Source organism: Phytophthora parasitica, assembly GCF_000247585.1.
Source record: "Phytophthora parasitica INRA-310 unplaced genomic scaffold supercont2.6, whole genome shotgun sequence".
Classification (NCBI taxonomy): domain Eukaryota; phylum Oomycota; class Peronosporomycetes; order Peronosporales; family Peronosporaceae; genus Phytophthora; species Phytophthora nicotianae.
Window position 1 is genome coordinate 1,766,733 of NW_008648992.1, and position 26,050 is coordinate 1,792,782.

General features: G+C 48.5%; 12 protein-coding genes across 13 annotated transcripts; 7 read left to right on the forward strand and 5 right to left on the reverse strand.

Annotated features, from left to right (window-relative positions):
* Positions 1 to 48: 48 nt before the first annotated feature.
* PPTG_21595 (hypothetical protein) lies at positions 49 to 1,142 on the forward strand (the record flags this gene model as incomplete). The annotated part of the gene is made up of 2 exons (XM_008898408.1): positions 49 to 351; positions 414 to 1,142. 2 exons carry the CDS (start codon positions 49 to 51, stop codon positions 1,140 to 1,142), a joined length of 1,032 nt encoding a protein of 343 aa, XP_008896656.1.
* Positions 1,143 to 1,330: 188 nt separating this feature from the next.
* PPTG_04267 (hypothetical protein) lies at positions 1,331 to 2,797 on the forward strand (the record flags this gene model as incomplete). The annotated part of the gene is made up of 1 exon (XM_008898160.1): positions 1,331 to 2,797. The coding sequence occupies one exon, from the start codon at positions 1,331 to 1,333 to the stop codon at positions 2,795 to 2,797; it is 1,467 nt and encodes a 488-aa protein (XP_008896408.1).
* A 116-nt stretch (positions 2,798 to 2,913) lies between these two features.
* PPTG_04268 (hypothetical protein) lies at positions 2,914 to 4,386 on the forward strand (the record flags this gene model as incomplete). Its single annotated transcript, XM_008898161.1, has 1 exon — positions 2,914 to 4,386. One exon carries the CDS (start codon positions 2,914 to 2,916, stop codon positions 4,384 to 4,386), a length of 1,473 nt encoding a protein of 490 aa, XP_008896409.1.
* A 120-nt stretch (positions 4,387 to 4,506) lies between these two features.
* PPTG_04269 (hypothetical protein) lies at positions 4,507 to 6,012 on the forward strand (the record flags this gene model as incomplete). The annotated part of the gene is made up of 2 exons (XM_008898162.1): positions 4,507 to 5,232; positions 5,299 to 6,012. 2 exons carry the CDS (start codon positions 4,507 to 4,509, stop codon positions 6,010 to 6,012), a joined length of 1,440 nt encoding a protein of 479 aa, XP_008896410.1.
* On the reverse strand, positions 5,220 to 7,607 carry PPTG_21596. Of its 2 annotated transcripts, XM_008898410.1 has the most exons (3): positions 7,570 to 7,607; positions 5,608 to 7,517; positions 5,228 to 5,540 (listed from the first exon to the last, which is right to left on the reverse strand). In XM_008898410.1, exon 2 carries the CDS (start codon positions 6,993 to 6,995, stop codon positions 6,513 to 6,515), a length of 483 nt encoding a protein of 160 aa, XP_008896658.1. In that variant the 5' UTR covers positions 6,996 to 7,517; positions 7,570 to 7,607; the 3' UTR covers positions 5,228 to 5,540; positions 5,608 to 6,512. The 2 variants fall into 2 exon arrangements, with proteins under 2 accessions (XP_008896657.1, XP_008896658.1); XM_008898409.1 differs by having other exon boundaries at positions 5,220 to 7,517.
* A 235-nt stretch (positions 7,608 to 7,842) lies between these two features.
* On the forward strand, positions 7,843 to 9,450 carry PPTG_04271 (hypothetical protein; the record flags this gene model as incomplete). The annotated part of the gene is made up of 2 exons (XM_008898163.1): positions 7,843 to 8,664; positions 8,725 to 9,450. 2 exons carry the CDS (start codon positions 7,843 to 7,845, stop codon positions 9,448 to 9,450), a joined length of 1,548 nt encoding a protein of 515 aa, XP_008896411.1.
* Positions 9,451 to 9,509: 59 nt separating this feature from the next.
* PPTG_04272 (hypothetical protein) lies at positions 9,510 to 11,066 on the forward strand (the record flags this gene model as incomplete). Its single annotated transcript, XM_008898164.1, has 1 exon — positions 9,510 to 11,066. One exon carries the CDS (start codon positions 9,510 to 9,512, stop codon positions 11,064 to 11,066), a length of 1,557 nt encoding a protein of 518 aa, XP_008896412.1.
* Positions 11,067 to 11,364: 298 nt separating this feature from the next.
* On the reverse strand, positions 11,365 to 13,731 carry PPTG_04273 (hypothetical protein; the record flags this gene model as incomplete). Its single annotated transcript, XM_008898165.1, has 1 exon — positions 11,365 to 13,731. The coding sequence occupies one exon, from the start codon at positions 13,729 to 13,731 to the stop codon at positions 11,365 to 11,367; it is 2,367 nt and encodes a 788-aa protein (XP_008896413.1).
* Positions 13,732 to 13,974: 243 nt separating this feature from the next.
* On the reverse strand, positions 13,975 to 16,353 carry PPTG_04274 (hypothetical protein; the record flags this gene model as incomplete). The annotated part of the gene is made up of 1 exon (XM_008898166.1): positions 13,975 to 16,353. One exon carries the CDS (start codon positions 16,351 to 16,353, stop codon positions 13,975 to 13,977), a length of 2,379 nt encoding a protein of 792 aa, XP_008896414.1.
* A 2,092-nt stretch (positions 16,354 to 18,445) lies between these two features.
* PPTG_04275 (hypothetical protein) lies at positions 18,446 to 20,857 on the reverse strand (the record flags this gene model as incomplete). The annotated part of the gene is made up of 1 exon (XM_008898167.1): positions 18,446 to 20,857. The coding sequence occupies one exon, from the start codon at positions 20,855 to 20,857 to the stop codon at positions 18,446 to 18,448; it is 2,412 nt and encodes an 803-aa protein (XP_008896415.1).
* Positions 20,858 to 21,731: 874 nt separating this feature from the next.
* On the reverse strand, positions 21,732 to 21,968 carry PPTG_21597 (hypothetical protein; the record flags this gene model as incomplete). Its single annotated transcript, XM_008898411.1, has 1 exon — positions 21,732 to 21,968. The coding sequence occupies one exon, from the start codon at positions 21,966 to 21,968 to the stop codon at positions 21,732 to 21,734; it is 237 nt and encodes a 78-aa protein (XP_008896659.1).
* Positions 21,969 to 22,566: 598 nt separating this feature from the next.
* PPTG_04276 (hypothetical protein) lies at positions 22,567 to 24,858 on the forward strand (the record flags this gene model as incomplete). Its single annotated transcript, XM_008898168.1, has 1 exon — positions 22,567 to 24,858. One exon carries the CDS (start codon positions 22,567 to 22,569, stop codon positions 24,856 to 24,858), a length of 2,292 nt encoding a protein of 763 aa, XP_008896416.1.
* Between the last annotated feature and the right edge of the window lie 1,192 nt (positions 24,859 to 26,050).

Consider the following 26,050-nt stretch of genomic DNA (forward strand, 5'->3'; position numbering starts at 1 on the left):
GACCTCACAACAAAAGTGCACCCGTACTCGTGGACATACGAGGCAAACATGCTTTGGCTGGATCAGCCTACAAGCGTCGGGTTCTCGTACAGTTCTGGTGGAGACCACGACTACAACGAGAAGGACGTGGGCGAAAACTTGTATTGGTTTCTGCAGGGTTTTATTGAGATGCATCCGGAGTTTGATGGACGAGAGTTCTTCTTAACTGGCGAGAGCTATGGTGGACATTATGTCCCTGGAGCGGCACACTACATATGGGAACAAAACAAGAAGAACGAGGTCACTGGCGTAAAGAGCATCAATCTACAAGGAATCGCGGTTGGGAACGGATGGACGGACCCAGTTGTGCAGGTATGTAGACATGCTAGAGAGTTTTGTGCGGATATTTTCATTAATATTTTGGTTATTTCCAGTACCAACACGCTCCTGATATTCTCGACAACTCGTATAACATCACGCTGCTCGACGAAGCGGTGGCTGAACAACTCAAGGTCAACGCTGCCAAATGTGCTCAACTGACGCGCGAGTGTCAGCAATCTCCCAATAACTCATCATGTGTCGAGCAAGACGCGTTCTGCTTCGAGAACGGCTTCCTTGCACTCTCCGCCAACCAAACTGGTCGCAACCCCTACGATGTGAGGGAACACTGCGATTGGGTGGACTTTGGCTTTTGCCATGGTATTCCGCTTATCGAGGAGTTCCTCGCTCAAGATGCAGTGCACAAATATTTGAACGTTGACCGCGACTGGGTCGGGGGTAGTGCCGAAGTAGCCGAAAACTTTGTCATCGATACCTTGCAGTCGTTCGACAGTTACGTTGCGGATCTATTGAACAACGACGTTCGAGTGCTTCTGTATATCGGTGATGCTGATGCAATGTGCAACTGGTGGGGTAATAAAGCTTGGATCGACGCTCTCGAGTGGAAGGGCAGCGAGGGCTTCAATGCAGCGGAGGAGAAGTCGCTGCTGACTCAAGACTTGCTTAACCCTAATGCTGCTCCGACGGATACTGGTACGGCGAGATCTTTCGAGAACCTTGCTTTGGTGCGCGTTTTCAACTCGGGCCACATGGTGCCGACGCATCAACCTGCTGCGTCCTTAGATCTCATCAACAAATTCTTCAAGAATGAAGCGCTAGCGTAACATGACGGAGTTGCTACCACAGATACGCATTGTTTACTGAAAAATTACCCGTACTCAAGTGCTTTTTACGCTTTCATTGCTTGCATGATCTTTGACCTGGGATAATCCTGGGAGGATTGCCAATCACCCTTCCTCCGATCAGTTTGCGTTGTCATTCATCATTTTGCCCCCAAGTACCAGAACAGACGATGGCGAGCGACGAATTGTCTCCTTTGGTCGCACCAGCGGACCATACTGTCAGGATCAATGATCGTAGCAAGAAGGCGATTATTCTGAAGTTGACACTCGGTGGAGCGTTGCTAGTGCTGGCGCTGTGGCTAATTCAAGATCACGGGCGTTCGGCTTCAGCCCCGAAGGGATCTTATATCTGCGGTGTAACCAACAGCTCAGCGGGTCATATCAAGCTAGCGAACAAGGAGGATGACCACTATTTCTACTGGTTCTTCGAGTCGCGCACCAACCCCGAGACGGATCCGCTGGTCTTGTGGCTCACAGGCGGTCCCGGTTCCTCCAGTATGTTTGCACTCTTGACTGAGAACGGCCCGTGCACCATACAACCCGACCTGAGTACCAAATTAAATCCGTACGCTTGGAATACCAACGCCAACGTCATTTGGCTTGACCAACCAACAGGTGTGGGTTATTCCTTCGGTTCTCCTGCAGACAAAGATTTTAATGAAACCAATGTGGGTGAAAATATTTACTGGTTTTTGCGAGGATTTCTGGAAAAACACCCACAATTTCAGAACCGCGAGTTCTTCGTGACGGGTGAAAGCTATGGCGGTCACTATGTCCCAGCTGCAGCGCACTACATTTGGTCGTTGAACAAGGAAGTCAAGGGGAACGACGAGGTTCCGCTTATCAATTTACAAGGCTTGGCAATCGGCAATGGCCTCACCAACCCGGTAATTCAATACGCCTACTACCAAGACATGAACCACAACCGTTATAACCTCACGCTCCTTACAGACGCCGAGGAGCAGCAGATGAGGGCCGACAGTGTGGAGTGTATTCGCTTGACCCAAGAGTGTCAAGCAGCACCACGCAACGGGAGTGTTTGCAAGGAAGCACCAGAATGTTGGTCTGAAAAGCTAATTGCTCCTTTCAGCAAGGCAAACCGCGATAACTACGACATTCGCCAGTCATGCAACAACAGCGACCCCAACTCCGCTTGCGATGATCATCCTCTCATTAGAGAGTACTTGAATTCGCCCGAAGTGCGCAAATATTTGAACGTGGATGAACGTGCTCCTGCCTGGCACGAAGATAACGACGAAGTGGAGACGACATTCACCACTGACGGCGACTGGTCCATGCCATTCCACCAATTCGTCGCGGAGATGCTGGACGACGGTCTTCGCGTGCTTATTTACGCCGGAGACGCTGATCTCATGTGTAACTGGATCGGCAATCGAGCCTGGACGTTGGAACTCGATTGGCAAGGCAAAGACGGCTACAACGCAGTCAAAGAGAAAGTATTCATCGCTCACGACCCGTTGTTACCCGATGGTAGCAACATTGACGCTGGTGTGGTTCGCTCGTTCGAGAACTTCGCGTTTGTTCGAGTGTACGATGCTGGACACATGGTGCCAATGAACCAGCCTGCAGTCTCGCTAGACCTCATCAACAGGTTCTTCACGAACAAAACGCTGTAGGTTGATAAACTGATTGGATATGAATGAAACTTGTCCTATCTTGTAAGATCGCTCCTTGTCACCTCATTATCAAATCAGCTTTGTCAACGTACAAGGCAAGGACCGCGTAGTTTATCATGCCGCGGCTGAACGAGAAGACCCGACTGCTGCCTGCCGTGCAAACCATTTACGGGTCCTCCAGCAAAAAGCTAAAGGCCAAACGCTGCCTGATAGTACTAGGCATCGTGACAGCGTTGGTTCTGGCTGGATTGAGCCTGTGGTGGCTGTTTTTCGACAACTATAAGTCGGTACCAGCAACAGTCAAGTTTATCTGCGGCGACACGAAGAATGAGGCCGGTTACATCAAGCTACTCAATAAGGAAGACGATTATTACTTCTACTGGTTCTTTGAGTCGCGCACCAGTCCCGAGACGGATGCACTAGTATTGTGGCTTACTGGAGGCCCCGGAGGCTCCGGGTTGTTCGCTCTTCTCGCCGAGAACGGCCCGTGCAGCATCCAACCCGACTTGAGTACCAAACTCAATCCGTACTCTTGGAACCTCAACGCCAACATGATTTGGCTAGACCAACCGACCGGCACAGGCTTCTCGTTTGGTTCTTCTGCAGACACAGACTACAATGAAACCAACGTGGCCGAGAACATCTACTGGTTCTTACAGAGATTCTTGGAGAAACACCCTGAGTACCAGAACCGCGAGTTTTTCCTGACGGGTGAGAGCTATGGTGGACACTACGTTCCAGCTGCAGCGCACTACATGCAGAAGATGAATCAAGAGAGTGGAGAGCTCCCGATCATCAATCTACAAGGCCTGGCCATCGGCAACAGCCTCACGAATGCGATGATTCAATATGCTCACTACCAAGACATGAACCACAACCGGTACAACATCGCGCTGTTGACTGACGCTGAAGTAGAGAAGATGAAGATGGACAGCGTTGCGTGCATCCAGCTCACTCACGAGTGTCAGACGTCACCGAATAATGCGACTTTGTGTCTTCTGGGTGTAGATTGTTGGGATAAGAAGCTGGTACAGCCATTGAGCAAGGCGAATCGCAATAACTACGACATCCGCGAGCCGTGCAACAACAGCGACCCTCATGCAATCTGCGGAGACTTCCCCATTATTGCGGGGTACTTGAACTCTCCAGCAGTACGTGAGTATTTGAGTGTCGATGAGCGTTCTCCTGCGTGGGTGGAAGAGAACGAGGACATTCACACGAGATTCATCGCAGACGGGGACTGGGCTGCATCGTATGATACGTACGTCGGGGAATTGCTGAATGATGGTCTCCGTGTGCTCATTTACGCCGGCGACGCCGATCTGATGTGCAATTGGGTCGGCAATCGAGCGTGGACATTAGACCTCGACTGGCGAGGCAAGGATGGCTTTAATACAGCCGAGAAGCGATCATTCATCGCTCACGACCCCTTGCAGCAGCACAGCCGTATGATTAATGCTGGTGAAGTCTGGACGTTCGAGAACCTTGCGTTCGTCCGCGTGTATGATGCTGGTCACATGGTGCCGACCAACCAACCGGCAGTCTCTTTAGATCTCATTAACCGGTTCTTCGCCAACAAGGAATTGTAGAAAACCTCTTCGCATACTATCAGCACATTATTGCACGGACAGTGCGATTCCTACATTCAACTACAGTTTGTCGTCTCCACTCATTCGTCACTTGAAGATCTTCCCAGCTCAGTAGACGCCATGGTGGACGAGTCAACTCCGTTGTACTCGGATCTGCGCGCAGCCGAGATCTATCGCCAGCGGCGCATTGCTAAGATCGTGGCTTTAGGAACCTTGACGCTGGTGATCGTCGTGGTGTTCGGCTTTGCGACTACCGCGAACCAGACGCCGTCGCTCGCCACTGTCACGGATGCAGATGATGCGACAACAGTGTGTGGCAGCGCAGCGAATGAAGCGGGGTACATCAAGCTGCCAAACAAGCAGGACGATCATTATTTCTACTGGTTCTTTGAGTCCCGTAAAGCTCCAGCAACGGACCCGCTCGTCCTCTGGCTCAGTGGAGGCCCTGGAGTCTCCAGTCTGTTGACGCTCTTGAGCGAGAATGGCCCGTGCTTCGTCAGTGAAGACTTGTCCACTGAGATCAACCCGAACTCGTGGAACACTGAAGCCAATGTCATCTGGTTGGATCAACCCACGAACGTCGGCTACTCGGTCGGCAGCCCGGCGGACGTCGATCACGACGAGAATGACGTCCAGGAGAACATCTTCTGGTTCCTCCAGGGATTTATGGACAAGCACCCAGAGCTCCAAGACCGGCCATTGTTCCTCGCAGGCGAGAGCTACGCTGGCCACTATGTTCCTGCGGCGGCGCACAAGATCTACCAGGAGAACAAGACGGCCAAGAAGGGGCGTCTCAACCTTCAGGGCATCGCTATCGGCAACGGCTTGGTCAACACTGTCGTGCAGGTAAACGCACTACATATACTAATAATTAACAATGAAAAAAGAAACTTAACCATCGCTGTGTACTAGAGCAAGCACGGCTTGGATATGGTCGACAACGCGTACGGAGTTAAGTTGATGGACGACGAGACTCTGGCGAGAGCAAAGATCGCAGAGAAGCAGTGCATCTCGCTTGTAAGAGCCTGCCAAACAAACTTGAGCGTGTGTATCGAGGCTGCAGAGTTCTGCGAACTCAATGTCATGGGCGCGTACGTTGGTGCGGGTCGCAACATGATGGACATCCGTCAGGAATGCACTGAGCTAGATCCGATCTACTGTTACGGAGATATGGTCAAGCGTATCACCGGGTATCTGAACTCAGACACAGTACGTTCATACCTGCATGTATCGGGTGTGCACCCCGCACCGTGGCAGGCGGCAGCGGCGGATGTAGAGCTGGCGTTCGCTGCGGACTTGATGAAGACGTTCGAGCAGCACGTTGAGGAGCTGCTGGGTGACAGCTCTGTCCGTGTGCTGATCTATCATGGCGACGCCGACCTGGTGTGCAACTGGTACGGCGGACTGGCGTGGACAAGAGCGTTAGCGTGGCCTCATCAAAAGGAGTTCCAGACGGTCGAGGAGCACGTGTTTGAGGTCGATGCGAGAGACACCGGGAGTGTTTGGACGTACGCCAAGCGACTGACGTTCCTGCGAGTGTTCAACGCGGGTCACATGGCGGCTATGGATCAACCGGAAGTGGCGCTCGAGATGATCAACCGGTTCCTCCGCAATGAAGAGCTGTAGGCATTTGACAATTGAGTCAATTGAAATGCCCATGTTTGTGTTGAAGTGATTTTAGCTCGCAAGACACACCTGATAACTTTGGCTCGTTTATGAACTACTGACGTGGACATATGAATCAGGTGCTTGATGAGTATGAGATTGCCATTGCGAGCCTCCAGCTTCGAGCTGTTCCCTACAGCAATGGCTCTGGTTGAGCTGCCTTCGCGACGTCTACGCTAGGAGCCGACTTGCGAATTTCCGGCGCAAGACATGGTGCAATGGCACAGTGCGGAGTCGTGGCAGATGAAGAGCATAGTGGTCATGTATCGCATGATGACATGGAGCATTGCGCATTCCAGGAACTCGCCTTGTACCATGATTCATTCGCTCTGCTCAACGAGCATCATACCAAGCCTTGGCTCTCGCAACGTTGTCGGGCTTTGATCGCGTCACTGTGCTGCAGACCAATGCCTTCGCCGCCGCCGCGGCCATGCTCGTAGATGGCTTCACAACCAAGATCACTAGCCCGCGATACAAATCTTGCGTTGACAATCAAAGCTTGGTCCGACGCAGCAGACCAAGCAGCAGGGCCACCCACAAGCTTCTATATTTGTGTGGTTTCGCTTACGCCGACCTGTCAGCGGCTTTGATTCGCCCTCGTGCACGCAGCCTCCCCTCTGCCATGGAAGCTTCTCTAGGGGCTGATTCCAGAAGCTCATTTCTCGATTGTCGCCGCAGAGTGCATTGCGTATCTGAGTCTTTGATAGTAGAATCCACCCGGACAGTATGCCCACGGAAAGAACCCCCTTGCGCGGCGAGCAGTATGCCTCGGATGCCCAGAAGCGCAAACGCATTGTCGGCATCACGGGCGCTGTCGTAGTCATCGCGGCGGTCGTTGTCGTGCTGTGGCTCACGCTCAGCGGCCACAGCTCCAAGTCCACCGAGGCGACGGAGCAGACCACTCCTGAGCCCACCCCCGCGCTCCGAACGGAGGCCCCAGTCATCACCGATCTTCCGACCGTGGCCCCTACTGAGGCCCCTGCTCAGCCTGCTACCGAGCCCCCTGCTGAGCCCGCCACGGATGTCCCCGCTGAACCGAACACGGAAGCTCCGGCCCAGCCTCCTGCTGATCCCCCTGCTGAGCAACCGGCCGCCGCCCCTGCTGACAAGCAGCCTGCCGCTGAGCCTGCAGCGGCCGCACAGCCTGTCCCTGCCGCCGAACCCGTACCTGCTGGGCCCGTGCCTGCCGCACAGCCTGCTCCCGACGCTGAGCCTCAGCCTCAGCCTCAGCCTGCTGCCGACGCTGCTCCAGCTCAGCCTGTGGATGCAGCTCCGGCTCAGCCTGTTGCTGCTCCCCAGGATCAGCCAGTCCAGTAAACTTTAGATCGCTGGAGACTCGGAGCTTTGAGGAGCCCCTCCACCTCCGATCCAAACTTGATCTATCCATAGTTCACAGCATAATTGCACCTCACTATAATGCCATTTTTGTCGTGCTTCCACCTAGATTTGAGTCAACATGAAATCATCTTGTATGGATTCAGTCTCCAATGTATTGGAGGCCGCTACATGTAATCGCACCTTCCAGTGTTCACAACCGAGTCTCTGATCGATAGCTGACAACATAATCAGATATGCGACAGACACGTGCGTGGCAAACCACGCAAACCCAAGCAGAAAACTGAAGATCGGTGGTGAATCTCGAAGCCTATCCGACTCGATGGGATCCTGCAGCCTACAGCAAGTGAGGCAGTGCCTCAGGCACCGCGGTCGGCACTTGACCATCGAACCTCGGCGTCATTGCTCACTATTTTAAATTTTGTGGTCTTGAGGACACGCTTGAGCAGCGATATTATGGTGACTGAGACTACGCCACTGCGCAATGCCGAGCGCCGACCACTGGAGCCGTACGCGCACCACAAGAGACGCATTGCTGGTCTCGCAGTTGTCGGCCTCATCCTGGTGGTGGTCGCTGTGCTCACGACGACGAATATTGGCAAGAAGACGCACTCACAGGCGATACCACAGCAGCCGATCAAAGTGACGGAGCCTCACACAGACCTGACGCCGCTGAATACTACGAGGCATCACCATACGCCCGCGCCGACGTCCAAGAACTGGTTCCAATGCGGAACCGAGAGGAGCGAGGCTGGCTACATCACGCTGCCTTACAACGTAGGCGATCACCTATTCTACTGGTTCTTCGAGTCTCGAAAGGCCCCAGCCAGCGACCCGTTGGTGCTGTGGATGACCGGTAGCGGCTCAAGCTGCTTTAGCCTCGTGACGCTCCTGACGGAGAACGGCCCGTGCCAGATTATCTCGGAGGGTACTACAGCACTGAATCCGTACTCGTGGACGTCAGAGGCGAACGTGGTTTGGCTGGACCAGCCTACGAACGTCGGGTTCTCGTACGGTAGTAATGCTAGAGCACAATTCAATGCGGGGGACGTGCAGAGGAATGTGTACTGGTTCCTACAGAGATTCCTAGACAAGCATCCAGAGTTTCAAGGAAGAGCTCTGTTTCTAGCAGGAGAGGGGTATCCAGCTCACTACATTCCAGCTGCTGCACACTACATTTGGAGAGAGAACTCCATTGTGGAGAAGGCAAATGCTACGGTTCGCATAAACCTCGAGGGTATCGCTATCGGCAACGGTTTGGTGAACCCTGCTGTACAAGTATGACTCTTATCCGTGCTTTTGAGCTGATCAATCTGACGGCATTATGTTGTTTTGTAGATGCCGCATGCGCTGGACATGGCTGTCAGCAACTCATACAATATTTCTTTGATTAACCCTACAGATCTGGCTGCCGCGAAAGAAGCGGTGCCAGTCTGCCACGAGCTTCTGAATGTGTGCCAGACGAACTCGAGTGCTTGCACAGGGGCGTCACGCTTCTGTTCAAGTTTTCTATTAGACGCCATGGACAGCTCGCATAGAAACAGGTACGATATCCGCAAGAAATGCGACCCCAGTGATCCGTCAGGATGCTACAATACGTCTGCCGTCGCCGAATACCTCAACTCGAATGCTGTCCGTGCGTACCTCAGCGTCTCCGATCAAGTGAGTTCATGGCAGCAGTGCTCCAGCTCGAATCGCGAGCACTACTCGGACTTGATGATGAACTTTGACGGATACGTCGCTGATTTATTGAACGACGGGTTTATCCGCGTGTTAATCTACAGCGGCGATGCAGATTTGGTTTGCAATTGGCGTGGAAGTGACGCTTGGACGAAGCAGCTCAAGTGGAAACATCAGCGCGATTTCAATGATGCAAGAAAGCACATTTTTCTAGTGGCTGGAGAGATTGATACCGTCGACGCTGGTACTGTCCGCACGTACAACAACCAATTCACATTCCTTCGTGTCTTCGAGGCTGGCCACGTGGTTTCCAAGGATCAACCTGCAGTCGCACTCGCGATGATCAACCGATTCATCAAGAACCAAAGTCTGCAGACCCGTTAACAGCGAGGTCAGCTAAAGTACAATTCACTTCAACTTTGCAAGTTGAAGTGGTAACAAAAATGTCTTATCCAATCAAAAACATACTCAGATCTGATTCCGAATGTGAATCATCTTCACTTTTCGGATCTCCCAAGATGAGGCGAACGTCGGAGTTGACCCCGCTTGTGACGGAGGGCGCTCGCTCCTCAAGTCCAGCGCTCAGGTCTCATTCGCCTGCCACACGCATCTCTCTGCTCGTGGTCACTGGCGTGGCGCTGCTGCTCACGCTCACGTTCGTGGTGCGCCAAGATTCGTCATTATCAAGTTTGAAGAACCTCAAAGGCATAACGCGTAACAATTTTGAGGGACCTCAAGACGAGTTCTTTTGCGGGATTACGAATCACGAGACGGGCTACATTAAGCTGCCGAACAAGGATGACGACCACTATTTCTACTGGTTCGTCGAGTCGCGCAGTGACCCACAGTCAGACCCGTTAGTTCTCTGGTTAACTGGAGGACCTGGTTGCTCCAGTATGATGGCACTGTTAGCAGAGAATGGCCCTTGCCAAGTACAACCAGATCTGTCTACCAAGACCAATCCGTACTCATGGAACGGACACGCAAATGTTATTTGGCTAGACCAACCAACCGGAGTCGGATACTCTTACGGCCCCACAGTGGACTATGACTCCGGAGAGCTCAACGTGGCTGAGAACATCTACTGGTTCTTGCAAGAGTTCCTTAAAAAGCACCCAGACTTGGCTGATCGGGAATTCTTCGTGACTGGGGAGAGCTATGGGGGACACTATGTCCCTGCAGCCGCTAGTCATATTCTAAAAGCCAATATGCTCCGACACTTGAAACCTGACGCTGTGCACATTACTCTGGCCGGTATTGCGGTCGGAAATGGACTGACCGATCCAGCGGTGCAGTATCAGCATAGTGTGGACATGGCGTTCAACTCGTACAATGTGTCGCTGCTGGACGAACAAGCCATTGAAGTGATGCGTAAGGCGCAGCCTGTATGCCATGAGCTAATCGTGCAGTGCCAAAAAGAACGTTCTAAATGCGTTGACGCCTTGGAGTTCTGCTTTGGAGCGCTAGAAGGACCGTACTACCAGTCCGGACGCAACCCGTACGATATCCGCGAGCCGTGCACTGAAGAGAACGTCATGAAGTGTTTCCACTTTGAGCATATTGATGAGTACTTGAACACGCCTAGTGTACTGGACAAGCTTGGAGTTGACGTGCACAAGTCGAAACCATGGCGAGAATGTGATGCAATAGTCGGTGCGGGTTTCGCATTCGATGAAATGCTGTCCTCTGCTGAGGATGTTAAACTCTTACTAGATGCCGGTGTAAGAGTGCTGATTTACGCTGGCGACGCTGATCTCATGTGCAATTGGGTGGGCAACCAAGCGTGGGTAATGGCACTGGATTGGAGCGGCAAAGCGGAGTTTAACTATGCACCCAACCGTCCGTTTATTACGTCCGAAGCCCAGGATGCTGGTCGTGTTCGGTCGTTTGAGAACTTGGCGTTTATTCGTGTGTTCAACTCTGGTCACATGGTCCCCATGGACCAACCATCGGTTTCTTTCGAGATGATTAACAAGTTCTTCCAGAACGAGGATTTCTGAGCTGAACATCAGCAGAAAGAAGTGTGAAAATACAACGAGATCTGTTAATACAAACACAAGCTGGCAAGAAATCGTGGAGGAGTTTGACGGACATATCGAAGAAGATTTTCAATTCATTTTCATTTTTGTTGTTGTTGTTGCAAGACAAAAGCTGGGAAAAAGCTTGAAAAAAAGCTTGGAGGAAACTAGAGTCGAAACTGCAATAAATAGCTTCCAAGTGCAATTCACCACCACAAGCTCACCGTAACAAGAAAAAAAAATGCTCCAAGACCGACACCCACTCTCATTCACTCTCATACTACTCCAGACGAATTCGCTTCCTGTCGCCACCACTAGTGTCTCCACCACACTGTTCCTTCAACTGGTTAAGCTCTGTCTTGTACGCCTGCAATTTGTGCTGACATTCGTTAAAATACTTGCGCGTTTTCGTAATTGTCACGACAGCATCGGCATTCGTCGAGCTAGCTTCTGTCTCGAATGAGGCATTCACTTGTTCTTCACGGATCCATTTAGCAGCGTAATTGTTGGCATCTTGAAAACTCTTAAACTTTTGCACTTTCTTGGTCACCTTCATGGTAGCGTCGGGACCTCGTAGAAAGATTTCCACTTTGTTGTTGTCCGGGAATGAGGCGTGCGGCATTTCCCACGAGAAGGGCTTATCCATTGACTCGATTTGATCCGTCAACCATTGCATCCGTTTAGTAGCGATGGCAGCAAGCTCTTCAACCTTCTCAATGTCAGCCCAGAATGGAAGAGACTTCTCAATGACTGAGCCCAGTCGACTCGGATCAATTTGGTTCAATATCGTTGACACCTTATCGATAACGGTCTTTTCACTGCTACGACTTATCCATTTCAACAGAAGCCCAACGTCCCGAAATAAGCGTATATCCTCTTTATCCAGCGCTTCTGCCATTTGAAATATCATTCTCAGGAGAGCGTCCTGGGCAGCCCCGTTATCCAACCCGTCAACGATTTGAAGCGCCATTCTCATTCTTGACTCTTCGTGATCATATACCTTTATATCATACTTGTTCCAGCTACCGAAACGATGAAGTAGGTCTTCACCATAGTCTTTCCAGTCGAATGTCCGTAAAATCTTGGTGATTACAGGGACTAGAGAGGCCCAGTTTTTCAGTCTACCAAATGGAGGGGAAAACACTGGAATCGGAGGCTCCAAGCTTCCAAACTTGGAACTAGTGTCGGTGAAAAACATTTTCACGAGCTCAGAGTCACGGGCATCCAAGAGCATCTCGCAAATTAAGCAAAAAGATTTAACAGAGAGATCATCTCGGTTGAAATATTTTCTCCCCTCGTCAAGTCTTGTACCGATATCATTCAGTAAATTTCTCAATGTTGCAGCGTCAATAGGTTTACGCGCGTAAACAGTATCAACAACTACATCGATGGGCATGAATGCTAGCGCTTTGTCTTCGTGCTGAGCTGCAGGCCATGCAACAATCGCGTACGCGGCATATTCGATGTGAATCGCTCCATATTTCTCGGTGCGGTTGACTTCGTGCCGTGCCCATATTTGCCTAATCGTTTCCAGAGCTGGATTGAGGAAGTTTAATACCATAGTCGACTGCCCAACTTGTCCTAAACACGCGCCATTGATATCGTACCAGCACATAGCCTCACAGTGTTTGTTATCCGCACGCGGTACTTGTTTAACGTAAATTTGGTGTGCCAACCGAACAAGAAATAGCTTCAGTTTCTTGGCGGCAGGAACGAGTGTGTTTGCTTCTTCAAGAGCGTGAACTTGCACGCTGTCAATACCTTTTAGTGCTTCAATATCCATCTTTTCGATATTTTTGCTAATGTATTCGTGGGACAGTAATAACGCGAACGAATCATCCTCGGGATCCATCATTGAGATTGCACTTGCCAGATCTTCACTTAGAGGAACATCATAAGTCTTTTTCCGGTGGCGCATTGTCTCAGGTAGACACAGTGAGTAAACCAATGCGAACCGATAGCCCTTCGTAATTTTCTCCACTGTGTGCTCAGCATCAGGGTAGTGAACTGTATAGTGAGGAAGGAAAGTAGCTGTACCATCAATCTTTCCAGAATCATGACGGAACTTTCCTTCTCCACCTCGCCAAATCACCAAGTCTCCTCCTTCATAAGAACTTGGTAGTTGAATTACAAGCGTGACAATTGTGTCATCCTCTTTCTTTATACCCAGGTTCTTCACAAAATGCCCTTGCTCTCCAGAGACTAGCAACTTGTACAACTTACTCTGAAGTGTAATGCATTGGTAGCCCAATCGATCTGCGATGCTATGTGTTAATTTTTCGATGCCGCTTTGCCACGCCATATTCTCAAAACGCGCTTGAGTGGGCCGGACGTTTTTTTCCGTGTTGGTGTCCAAGTTGTGACCAGAGGGGGACTGTTCACATACGGAGATTAGCTTTTGTGCTCTCTCTGTAGTTAGAGGAACAGGAATTGACCCCACTCCGTCGACAACCAACCCGGGCGCCGCTGGTAAAGCTTTGGCTTGTCCTCCAAACGAGTACTCTCCAACTTGCTCATCCGCTCGACTCAACATCTTGCTAATTTGAACTACAGTATTGCCTGACGGAACTGGAACATCTTCGGGCGTGCCTTCAAAACCAAAAGGCCACTTCCCATCTTCAAAGTCTTCCCCCACTTTTGCGCTCATGCTGGCCGTTGTGAAAATGAAAAAAAAAAAAACTAACTTGTATTCCGTATGACAGAGAGGAATCGACTTGATCAGATCACGTCCATCAAACATCATTATTTTTCAAATAAAATCAGAGCAATTACCATGATCGGAATATGTCTTAGCAAAGAAAAAAAAACAAATTTCTTGCTTTGAATTTCAAAGGTATCTCATTCGCAACTACTGAACTAGCCACCACAGCTTCACTAACGCTGCGATCAACTACTCCACTCGAGCCCGCTTGACGTCACTGGGATCACCGCTCTTACAGCTATTATGCTTCTTCAATTGGCTCAGCTCCTTCTTGTACCGTTCCAAATTCTGTTGGCCCTTCGTGAACCATTTGCGCGTCTTCGTAATAGCCACGACTGCATTTCCATTAGTAGAGCTTGCTTCCATCTCAAACGACGCGTTGACTTGGTTTTTGCGCGTCCATTCTGCAGCATGGTTCCGTGCATCCTTAAATCCTTTAAATTTATAGATATCTCTTGTCATTCGCATCGTAACATCAGGACCTCGAAGGAATTGCTGCACCGTGGAATTATCTGCGAATTCAGCGTCCGGCATCTCCCAAGAGAACGGCCTGTCGTACGCTTCAATTTGCTTCTTGAGCCAGCCAACACGTTTTACAACCAGCGATGTCAACAGAGAATATCTTTCATTTCCTTCGTCAATTTCATCAAAAGACTGTACGATTGTCTTCACAGTTCGCCTCAGCAGACGCGCATCCGTTTCCTTGAACATATTCACCACATCCGTAAAAACAGTATTGATTTTACAATGGATGGCATGTTTCCAAATTATTTCAACCATTTCGTCACAGCACAACTCATCATGAGCAAATTTTGCAGCTTCTTGCACTGCAAGTTTCAATAGTGCGTTCTTAGCGGTTCCGTTGTCCAGTGCATTCATGACGTCCAGTGCCAATTCGAGGTGCAGAGCTCCAACCGCTTCATCGTTTCCGTACCGATGAACGTGCTTCCCAAGTACTTTCAGAAGAACGTCACCAATACTTCTCCAGTCGAAGGTACGGACTATCAATATAATAGATGGGATAAGGATTTCGTTACCTTCCAGACCATCCAAGTCAGGACACAGTTCGGAGAAAAAGAAATTGACAAGATCTGGATCACCAGCATCGACCAGTAGTTTGCATACAGTCCGGCAAAATCTGACGGAAACGATATCACTCTCGCTCTCCCATGAAAAATCCTTTTGGTCTTCGAATCTTGCTCTCAAATCTTGCAGGAACGTGCGAAGTACTGTTGCGTCACCTGAGCTGTGAGCATACAGTTTCTCAATAGCAACATCCTCTGGCATCAGTTTTAACACGTTCTCTGTATGTTTGGCGACTGGCCACGCGATCACAGCGTATCTGGAATATACTCGGCTTTCTAAAGTGTTCTCTTCCTTAAACATCCCGTGAGGCATCCACAGCTCCCAAAGTGTTTCCTGGCCAGGATTCAGGAAATTTAGCGAAGCTGACTTTAGATTGCGTATGTTTCCCAAATATTCCCCAGCTAAAGAGTACCATTTTATAGAATTCATGCGCTTGTTAATATGTTGCTCTCCGAAGCTTCCGAAGTACGAAATATCGTGCGATAATTGAGCAATGAATAGCTTCAGCTTTTTCTCAGGAGAAACGACTGCGTTCGCTCTTAAAACCACTCCAAGTCTTGCACGATCAAGGCCCTTCAGCGCCACAAAACCCAAACTGGCAATACATTTCTCAGTATACCCATCTCCCAACAACAGCGCAAATGATTCATCATCTTCTTCGGGATTCATGCTTTCTATGGCTTTGACCAGCTCCTCAGTTATGGAACCATCTCTTTCAAGATGGCGCACAGTCAACGGCACGTAAAGTGAGTACACCAAAAAGGGACAGTACCCCTTCGTTATCTTGTCTATAGAGCACTCGGCGTCTGCATAATACACAGCGTAATGCGCGAGAAACGGTGACATGCCGTCTGCCTTGCCCAAATCATAATGATATCGCTCATCTCCGCGATTCACCACTAAGCCACCTCCTTCATGCAAACTTGGTAATTGAATTACCAATGTTGCAAGCGACACATTCTCTTTCTTAGTATCTCGGTGCTTGACGATGTGTTCCCCCTCATCGTAGAGCACCAGACCGCATAGTACACGCTGTAACGAGACGTCCTCGTACCCCAACCGATGCGAGATTGTATCCGTCAATTGTTTGAGACCCTTTTCCCATAGTGGATTCTGTAATTGGACTAGATCCGGCTGTAGGTGCCAACTCTTTCCTGCGTTTTCATCCTTCTTGGTGTCGAGATTGTGACCGAACGGAGACTTCTCGCATCGAGCAATTAACTGCTGCGTCTGCTCTGAACAAACTGGGACTGGCACATGACCTACGCCACCGACAAAAAGTCCTGGTGCAGAAGGAAGCGTATATGCTGGCCCTCCAAAAGAGAATTCACCCTCGTCTTCATCGGCTCTAGCTAGTACTTTGTTGATCTGGCGGCATCCACCTCCGGACGGGATTGGTGCATCGTCTGGATCCCCTTCGCTACCAAAAGGCCAGACACCCTCTTTGAAATCGTTCTCATCGCCTTCGATGTAGGTGTACATTTTGGCAAGATCGGAGAGAATCAAAATATGAGGACGACCAAGGATGTGTGTGATGGTCTGCACGCCTCAATCATCTTCAACACACGATTGAAATGAGTTGATTAGAACCTCTAGACATTTTAATAGAACTTTACTCGCGGTTAAAGAAATACTGTACCTATTTGTTGCAAGAACAAGTCAAGGTAAAACTGGTAACTCATATAAAAACGAACCTACCAATGGAGTCTACAATGATCGCAGCGGCATTTTTCACGTAAGAGCGTCACAAAAATGACTTAGATCCACAATGGCCTTATTAAAGATTCTTGCATATTACTCCATACGAACGCGCTTCTTGTCACGACCACAAGTGTCCCCATCGCGATGTTTTTTCAACTGGTTTAGCTCCGCTGTGTATACCTTCAAATGCGCTGACGTTCTTCAAACCACTTGCGCGTTTTCGTGATTTTCACGGAGGTATTATAGTCTTGAACGAGGCATTCACCTGATCTTTTCACATCCATTTAGCTGCGACGTGGGTTCCATCATGGAAACTTTAGTTTGATCTCACGGAAACGTCTCCACCTCGCAATTATCCGGGAATGTCGCGTCGGCCATCACCCACCACTGAATCCGTTTCGTGGCGATGGCTGCAAGTTCTCCAGCCTCCGTGATATTACTCCAGAACGGAAGAATTTTTTTTCAATGACTGGCCCCAGTAGACTGGGATCAATTATGTTGAACATTGTTGCCACCTCATTGAAAACGGCCTCGTTCCGGTTCAGGGTTTAAAAGCTGGGGGGGGGGATATATGGCATATCATCTGAAGATATGGGGGATTCAAGCATGGAAATGGCCCTTCAAATCATTGCTGGATTCGATAGAGGAGCTGCACAGGACGCCCTTATAAAAACGGTCGTGGAAAATGCAAAAAAAAAACTCAGCGAAGAGTATTTGTGTTCCTCAAAAGGTGTCGAACTACTGTTGAAACAGTCAATACGTTGTAATGACGTCACCAGAATCTTTCCAGTCGAATGTCCGTATAATCTTGATGATCCAGGTACCAGAGTAGGTGCAGGATCACCGGCAGGCGCGAGCATCTTTCAAATTAAGCGGCAAAATTTCACAGAGAGGTGAGTCCTCTTCTCTTTCTGCTTCGAGTCTTGCTCCGATGTCATAGATTAGCTTTTCATTGTGCGACTTCAATATTTCCGCGAGTGTAAAACGCTTCAACGACTGCATCCACCGGCATAAATGTCAATGCTCCTTCATGAAGAACTGATGGCCACGCTATAATCGCGTTTGCGATGTGTGTGTGAAGATATTGCTTTCTATGTTCCCCTTTTCGTTGGATCTCCACAGCTGATCAAGCGTCTTTTGCTCCGGGTTTAGCGACATGGTTGGCACATCCAAGACTTTCGCCACGGACGTCGTATCCGTGGATGGCCTTCTGACGCAAACTCTGATATTACAAATGGCCAATCCAAATCTAGGTTCTGAGGTGCAGGAACGAATGTGTTGGTATCTTCAAAGGCGTTTAACCGCACAATGTCGATGCCTTTCAGTGCTCTAATACCGAGATTTTGGATGTTGTTGTAAGTATACTCGTGAAACAACAGTAGCGCTAGTGAAACGTCTTCGGAATATATATCTCAAATAGGACTAGCGATAACTTCAGCCTTACTATCCGCAGATGAGCGCAATTTGCTGATTTGAATGCAACCGTCTCCTTCGGGGACGGGAACATCGTCCAGTTTATTCCCACTAAAAAAAGCCACTCGTCTCTTTTAAAGTCTTTCTTGACACCCATTTCAACTGGCTGTATGCTAGTGCTTCTTTACAAGTTCACAAGTAAAAGAGGAAATGAAAAAAAATTACACGAGTTTAGCTGCCGAGTCAAAACCAGTCAATTTGGAGCGATACGGACGTTTCCCCAGGTATTATAGATCGACAGCCGTAGACAACCATGTCTACCTCTTTCCGATTCCCACGAATCTGCTCAATAACAGAGACAAATTGATAAATAAAAATAGTAAATAGTATCTTGCCAAATCGTTTTTTATTTAACTGTCTCCAAGAAATCAACTGGACACTATCCAGAAACTTGGTTCCGTTATTCACGACGGCATTTTTTCTTCTGACTGCCTGTAGCGGTATGGTCGTAGAGCTTTTCAAGGTCATCCAGCTCAGCCCTGTATTGCACTAGCTTGTCTTGGCATCTGTTAAACCACTTCCGAGTTTTTGTGATCGTCACGAATGCCTTCTTCCCTTTCCCGGCAGGTTTCATTGTAAACGTGGCGTCATCTTGTTTTTTACGTACACACCTAGCTGCATACTTACGTGCATCGGGCAGACCGCTAAAAGCTATCAGACCCTCGGTCTTCATACTGGTACCGGGACCACGCAAAAAGTCCTCAATCGTCTTATTATCTGGGAAATTTGCATCTGGCATCTCAAACGAAAAAGGTTTATCCAGCAACCGAATCTCCCTCTTCAACCACTTCGCCCTTTTCGCTCCAATAGACGCAAGTGCCACAAACTTATCGCTCGTTTCATCAAGCTCACCGACATATTGTGAAAATGCTTGAATTGCTTGACCCAGCTCACTTGGATCTTTTGACATGAGGTGGTTTGCCATAGTTTCGAAAGGTTCTATCGCCGTAGATTGAATAATATTTTTCCAGAGAATGTCGATAACACTGGGCGAATTCAAATCCAGTTCCGTACAATTCATATCTGACTCCCCTTGATCGATTTTCACTGCTAAATCAACAGCCAATTTTAACAGTGCCTGCTTTCCAGGTCCTTCTTCCAAACCATCCAGTACCTGCAGAGTCATTTCCAAATGAGTAACACCGAAATTATCTTCCTGATACACACTTGTTACATTGCCCAGAATAGCCAACAGCGTATCTCCAATTTCACCCCAGCCAAAAGTGCTCACTATCTTTGTAAGCACCGGAATCAGCGTAGTGTTCTCGTACAACTCGCCAAGGCGAGGGCAAAATTTGGAGAAGAACAACTTTACCAGTTCCACATCGTCAATATCTAACAAAAGCTCGCAAAAAGAGCGACAGAATCTCACTGACGCTTTAGAACCACTCCAGTTTTCACAATTGAGCCGGGAATCAGCAATCTGAAGAACATTGCGTAGAGTCGCTTTGTCAGCTGGGCGTTTCTCCATCAGGGCTTCCACGCCAAGTTCCAAAGACATATGCTTCAAGGCATTTGCAGTGTGCTGAGAGGCTGGCCACGCCACAATTGCGTATCTTGAATACTTAGTATTACGTGTCGGACCTTCGTTACCGGTGTACGGCTCCTCCTTGCTAGTTCCATACGCCTCCCACAACTGAGTGTATGTATCTTGACCAGGATTTAGAAAGTTCAGGTTCGTCGCCGATGTCGTCAAGTCCTTGTCCTTACTGCTTCCTAGATCTTTACCGCTCACAGAATACCAGTGAATTGTTTGAGAGCGTTCCACTTCTTGCCAGCCACCGACCAAAGCGAGACCTAGAATCGAGATAATCTTGTGCGAGAGTTTTGCAATGAAGATTCGCATCTTCTTATCAGCGGGTACGACAGCGTTTGCTTCCTCCAATGCTTGGAACCTCGCACTATCAACGCCTTTCAGTGCACCTGACCCCATCTTTTTAATGCTTTTCTTGGTGTATTCATGGGATAGCCTCAACGCGAACGATTCGTGGTTCAATTCCATTTCACTAATCGCATCTGCCAGATCATCACTCATAGGCATGTTGGAGTCTTTTTTAAGATGACGCATTGTCTTTGGTAGACAAATTGAGTAGACCATAACCAGGCGATACCCTTTTGTCACCTCTTCCAATGCATGCTCTGCATCCGCATAGTGGACAGCGTAGTGTGTAAAATACGGGGCCGTGCCATCGATTTTGCCAAAATCGTGGCGATACCTCTCTTTTCCGCCTCGAAACACTACGAGATCGCCCCCGTCATGTGTGCTTGGTGGTTGAACCACCAATGTCGCTATCATTCCGTCTTCTTTTTCCGTATTTTGATGTTTAACGAAGTGTCCTCCTTCTCCGTAGACCAGCAATTTGTACAGTACACAATCGAGCTGGACGTTCTCGTAGCCTAGGCGTTGAGAAATAGTAGCTGTTAGCTCCTTGATACCGGAAGTCCATTGTGAATTTTTGAGCTTCACTTTTCGAGGTGCCAGTTGCCAGCTCTTTCGCACGTTCTCATCCGTCTTCGTCTCCATATTGTGACCAAAGGGGGACTTCTCGCATTTTGAGATCAGTTTTTCAGCTTGTTCCGGAACGAGCGGAAGTGATATCGCCCCCACGTCATCGATAAACAAGCCGGGCGCGGAGGGCAAACTGTCTGCAATACCTCCAAAGGAGTATTCACCAGCCTTTTCATCTGCTGACGCTAGGATTTCGCTAATCTTGACGCAAGAAGCACCAACTGGAACAGGCACCTCGTCGAAATCGCCATCACCACCAAACGGCCATTGGCCTTCTTCGAAGTCTTCCTCAATTGAAACCATTTAGGTGAAGCCAGCAAATTGGAAAGTGGCAGAATGAAACATGATTCTTAGTAAAAAAAAATTCTCGATTGATGGTTTCTGAACTAAAATTCCAGTACCTTTAATGTAAAAAAATCAATCTGTCCCAAAAGTCTGAGAAATCTCCTTGTTGTTTCTGTTATCTAACTGACAGGGAGTACCTATGCATTCAACTCTTTTCTTGTGATGTTTCATCCGTAAAGTATTAGTTTACTTAAGCTGGTGTTGTGGATCTTTTTTTACTGTCTTGAAAAGAAGAATATTGTAAAATTTGTTTTACTACAGGTGGTCGGCAGCGGTTGACCACAGAACACTGTCATTTATTAGAATTACCACTGCGGTTTACCTGGACCTCTTCAGCAGGTCAAAACCTCCTATGAAATCCATTTCCCAAAGAAAAGTGATCTTGCTTCTTTGGCGCATAGTCCGCAGCATGTCGATTGGCAGCAAGAAGATCCTCAAACGTTTTCGACTCTTTTGTAGTCATTGACTGGTAAGGAACTCGTAGAAACGCGTGGATTGTTTGCGTTATCGAGCCCAGCGCTTCTGATTTCCGTTGTCAATCCAATATTGCACTAAGAACTGTATCAAAGGGGCCAAACAGACTCGTTTCGGTGTCTCTGAATCCTTTAAGAAAACAACATTAAAAACCCTTCATCGCCCCATAGAAGAACCCATTTCCAAAGCAACCGAATCAAATTAGACGTGGACAAGTTCTCACCAGTCATTTTAGCTGCCAGATCAACAGCCATTTTGGTTAAGACTTGCTGAGCGGAAGTAGTATCGAGTCCATCGACTACGCATAGTGCCATCTCCAGAGAAGACAGTCCGTCATTTTTTTTCTATCACCACTATCTTAATCGCCAAAGTCTAGCAACTTCAAAACAGCATCGTCAAATTCGGACCAGGAGGATTTGCGGACAACCAGCACAATGCTTGGTATAGTATCATTACCTTCCTCATCGCAAAATTCATCACGATAACATCCAAGAAACGAGTCCACAAACTGGGAGACTTCAGTGTCTGCCAGTTGCTCGCAAACAAGATTAAAGAACTTCATCGAGTGCTCGCTCGTCCGAATCTTCGCCACCATCGTTCTGAGTTTTAATGCTCTCCAATAACTGGCTGAGTGAAATACTACGAACTGATTTGCAGTAATGGAGAGCTTCAGCAGCAGATTTTTCTAAAGGGATAGTTCTTACCGCATTTCCCGGGTATTTCACTTTTACCTACGCACCTAGTGTACGTAGTGACATGTGTAGACCCCTCATTACTAGTGTACCCGCCTTGTTTAGCCCGTACATATGCCTAGCCCAACAAGCAGACAATTTTTCTTATCTTGGGTTAAGAAAATTGATCTTTTCTGTAGAGTTTCCAACTTTTCCCAGGCCTGCTCCAGTTGAAGTGTACCAAGTAGTCGAATCCTGATATTACCAAAATGATGATAATTCTTGTTAGACGTGCGTGTCATCACAAAGTATTAATTTTGGGTTTTCCGTGGAAATTCAAAAATTGAGACGCAACAACTCCTAAGTATAGCTTACTTGCCTGCTGGTTGTGATGCTACCAGAGTGAGAACGACGTTACGTCTTGATCCCATTTTCAATGACAATAATAGCGGATGCGCCCCATACAGTACGTGATATTTTTGCATCATTTACAAGTTCACCTTTCAGCACGCACTGAACACGATGGGAGACGTGAGCCATCACGAAGACATTACCGAGGTGAAGGATGACCTCACGCCCAAAAAGGTCGACTTGGGTTCCAAGCGCTACAATGCCGTGTTCTTGGTGTGTGGGATGCTGCGTCAGATCGCTCTTGTGTCCATCGCTGCTATGGGGCTTTGGCCCCTGGCTTTGCAAGTCATCCTTGTGCCTCAAAGTGTCTTTGGAGATGGACACGGAGATCGATACGAACAACTGTCCTACTTTGCCTTTGAAAACGACCACTACCAAGTACTCGCACCCCGCTATTTGGACTGCGTTGAGCTTCAAACCGTGCTCTTCAGTGGAGCGACTCCGAAACCTACGACAGATCTCGTGCGTGCTGTGCCTCAGTCAACATTTGAGAAAGTTCGTGCTCTTGTGGTGAACGAAACGACAGGAGACCACGCCACAATGTTGTCGGTATCCACGGACATCGTCGCGCTTCCAGCTGACAAAAGTGTGTGCTTTGGTGGCGTAGACGATGAAGGTGCAATTCAGGTTGAAGCGCTACTAAGTGCTCAGGATTCTCCAATATTCGGCGTGGATGCATCATGCTTGGAAACGAGCGACGCTCATGTTCGTGTCCGACTACAATCTACCGAGTTTTACGTCCCCGACACGATGGGGGAGCTCAATCCGTCTCGAACTTCTGGTGCCATGTTGATTGCTTCTCTTGTTGGAGCTAATCTGGACCCTGTGGAGAGCTCGTGTTACGATGCAACACGTGAGGCACGGTACATAGAGACACAGGGCAATTCCCAGTATCTCCGTCTGGTGTCGGTGTACTCGAAACAATTAATAGTTCCCGAAACTTGCGATGAATTCAACCTTTATGGTGGCAAACGAGACCAATTCGGCTGTGCGTACTCGGCTCTTGGTACGTCGGGAGCAGTGGCTAACTTGAATTCGGACGGAGTGCAACGTACATACTCGTTCCCAGCACCTTGGCGAATGATTCAGTGTAGCTTGTCTGGCGAGTGTAGCTCACTGTTGTTCACGCAGATGTGGCTATCTGAGTGGACTGTGGAGAAGACTTCATTGGGTGAGGTGGTGCGACACAACTTTGTGAACCACAAAGTGAATGAAGTCACAGTGGACAGCACATTTAGTATTCGACTTGTGATCAGCTTGCAGATCTTAGCACTCGTTGTGACGGCATACTTGACGAGTATGCGTGGATGGCACGAGCTCAAATGTGCCTTTGTGTCACCATGGGCAAGAGTAATGAATGCGACAACGTCGTGTACTATTGCGAAGGTTGTGCGGAGTAGCTATAACTTCATTCTGGTTGCTCAAATGGTCTTGGGAATGATTCAATGGCGTAAACAGTTAACCATCGACTTGCTAGTAGGAGCCGATACGAACGAGGCTGTGCTTCGAGCATTTGGATGTGGAACGCTGGTAGTAGTACTGGCAATTAATATTGTCTTTGCTCGTGCTGGAGATCTAAAGATGCAAGAAATGGAGCCGAGTTTCGCGCACGTCGTGGGATTCCTCGCGTCTATTGTCCTCTTCGCGATCAGTCGATCCAGTTCTGTATCTGCATCAACCCGAACTCTTCTTGCTACGGGTATGAGCTCAGTATCAGCCAGCGATGTAACCAAGCATTCAGGTTGTCGCGGCTCCGCTGTCTGCGCTAGGAATGTATCACTCAGCGTTTACACTGTTGTTCTTGTGATCGTCATTTTTACGGCAACTTTCATTGGATTGACGATGCATGCCACGTTACAAGCCTTGGTTCGTAAAAGTCCGAAGGTCGGAGTGGGCACCAAAATGCCGTACAAAATCGGAGTTTCAAATGCTGATTCTGCACCACCAGAAGTTAACTCCTTCACTCGATTTTTGGACGATCGATCGCGTAGTACGTCGCTGTATGACTGTAGCACGGAGGTGTATGTACAGCTGTCGCCGGCGGATGCATTGCTTTCGACGCGAGCACAACTGGAGGCGAGTGGATTTGTTCTGGCCACATCAATCCTTTTTCGATACCGAGACCTTCCTCTGTTTCTTGTTGCTCGTATTTTGCCTATTCAAGTGCTAAACTTCTTCAACATAACGGTGACAACATACGAGCTTATCCACACGAGCAGGACATTGAACGATGTTCATATCGGACTTGTTGCGGATCAAGTGATTCACACGCACTGGTCCAAGTTGAAAGAGGGGAGACTGGACTGGATGAATGAGTATTTCGGTGGCAATGGTGAGACTTCGTATCGATCCTCAAGAGAGTCTATGAAACGACAGTCTATCCAGAAGCGAGCGGATGCGTAGCTAAACCGACTACGCTTATCAGATCATGACGCGCTTTTTCCTAATTCATGACTGAATTAAAAAGTGATAGGATACCCTCGTAATATGTATTTTCTTGCAAAAATATAACTTGATCTTTTAAGATCAATTAAAAAGCAAGCATAAAACATACTCATAATTGAGAGTTACCTAGACAACAAGAAAGCTAGATTGAAAAACTATTAGGTGAATAGTGTTTTAGAACGAGTACCTGTATCATTTTTTACCAAGCACCTGCTATCGATCTTCTACACGAATACCGCATCATGCGAGAGGAGCTCGCTTGGTGGAATTGCCGGCCGTGCCACCGTTCATCTGCTACATTAAGCGATTGATTTCTGTCTTGTTATTTTGCAATCGCAGTTGACATTCCGCAAAGTATTTTGCGCGTTAATGTAATGGTAACAGCTGCGTTACCGTTTCTTGAACTCGCCTTCAACTCGAACGAAGAGTTGGATTGCATGGCGCGAGTCTATTTAGCAGCGTAGTTTCGCGCATCTTGGCATTCCTTGAATTGCGGGCTGCTGTCGTCATTTTCGTCGACATGTCAGGGCCTCTTAGAAACTCCTGAAGTTTGTCGTTATCTGCTAGTTCAGCTCTAGGCATTTACCACGTCAATGGTTTACTTCAGCCATTCATTTTTTCTGATAATGATGGATTTCAGTACCCAACTATTTCGTTGCTTGGGATAAGCTCTCCAATATACTGCACCAATGCATCGACTACCAAGCACAGCAGACTAGAACCCATCTCATTACATTTCGTTGCGGTGGTATCGAAGATCTTGGTATAGTTAGAACGGATAGTCCACTTCCACAGGAGATTTGGACCTTGATAGATTGCAAATCCTTGGCTTCAAGCTTTGCAACCTGTTTTGCCGCTAACACCTGCAGTTCTTGTTGCAGAGGTCCACTATCCAGTCCGTCAATGACTCGCAACGCCACCTCGACATCGAGGTCAGGGCATGGTCCTCTGCGTACCAAGTTCTCCAATTAGCTGCTGTATTGTAAGATCCAGAACCGCTGGTTTAATGTCGTTCCAGTCAAACGAGCGGGTATTGTTTTTTGAATGAATAACCGTGGGGCGGCTGGCAAGGCATCGGCCTTTCCTCCAAAGGAATACTCTCCAGCTTGTTTGTCAGCACGCCCAAGCACCTCGCTAATTCTAACGCAGC

Coding starts and splice junctions, on each gene's coding strand:
- PPTG_21596 (XM_008898409.1), bottom strand. CDS start 6,995: ATGACTGGGGCCTCCGTTCGGAGCGCGGGGGTGGGCTCAGGAGTGGTC.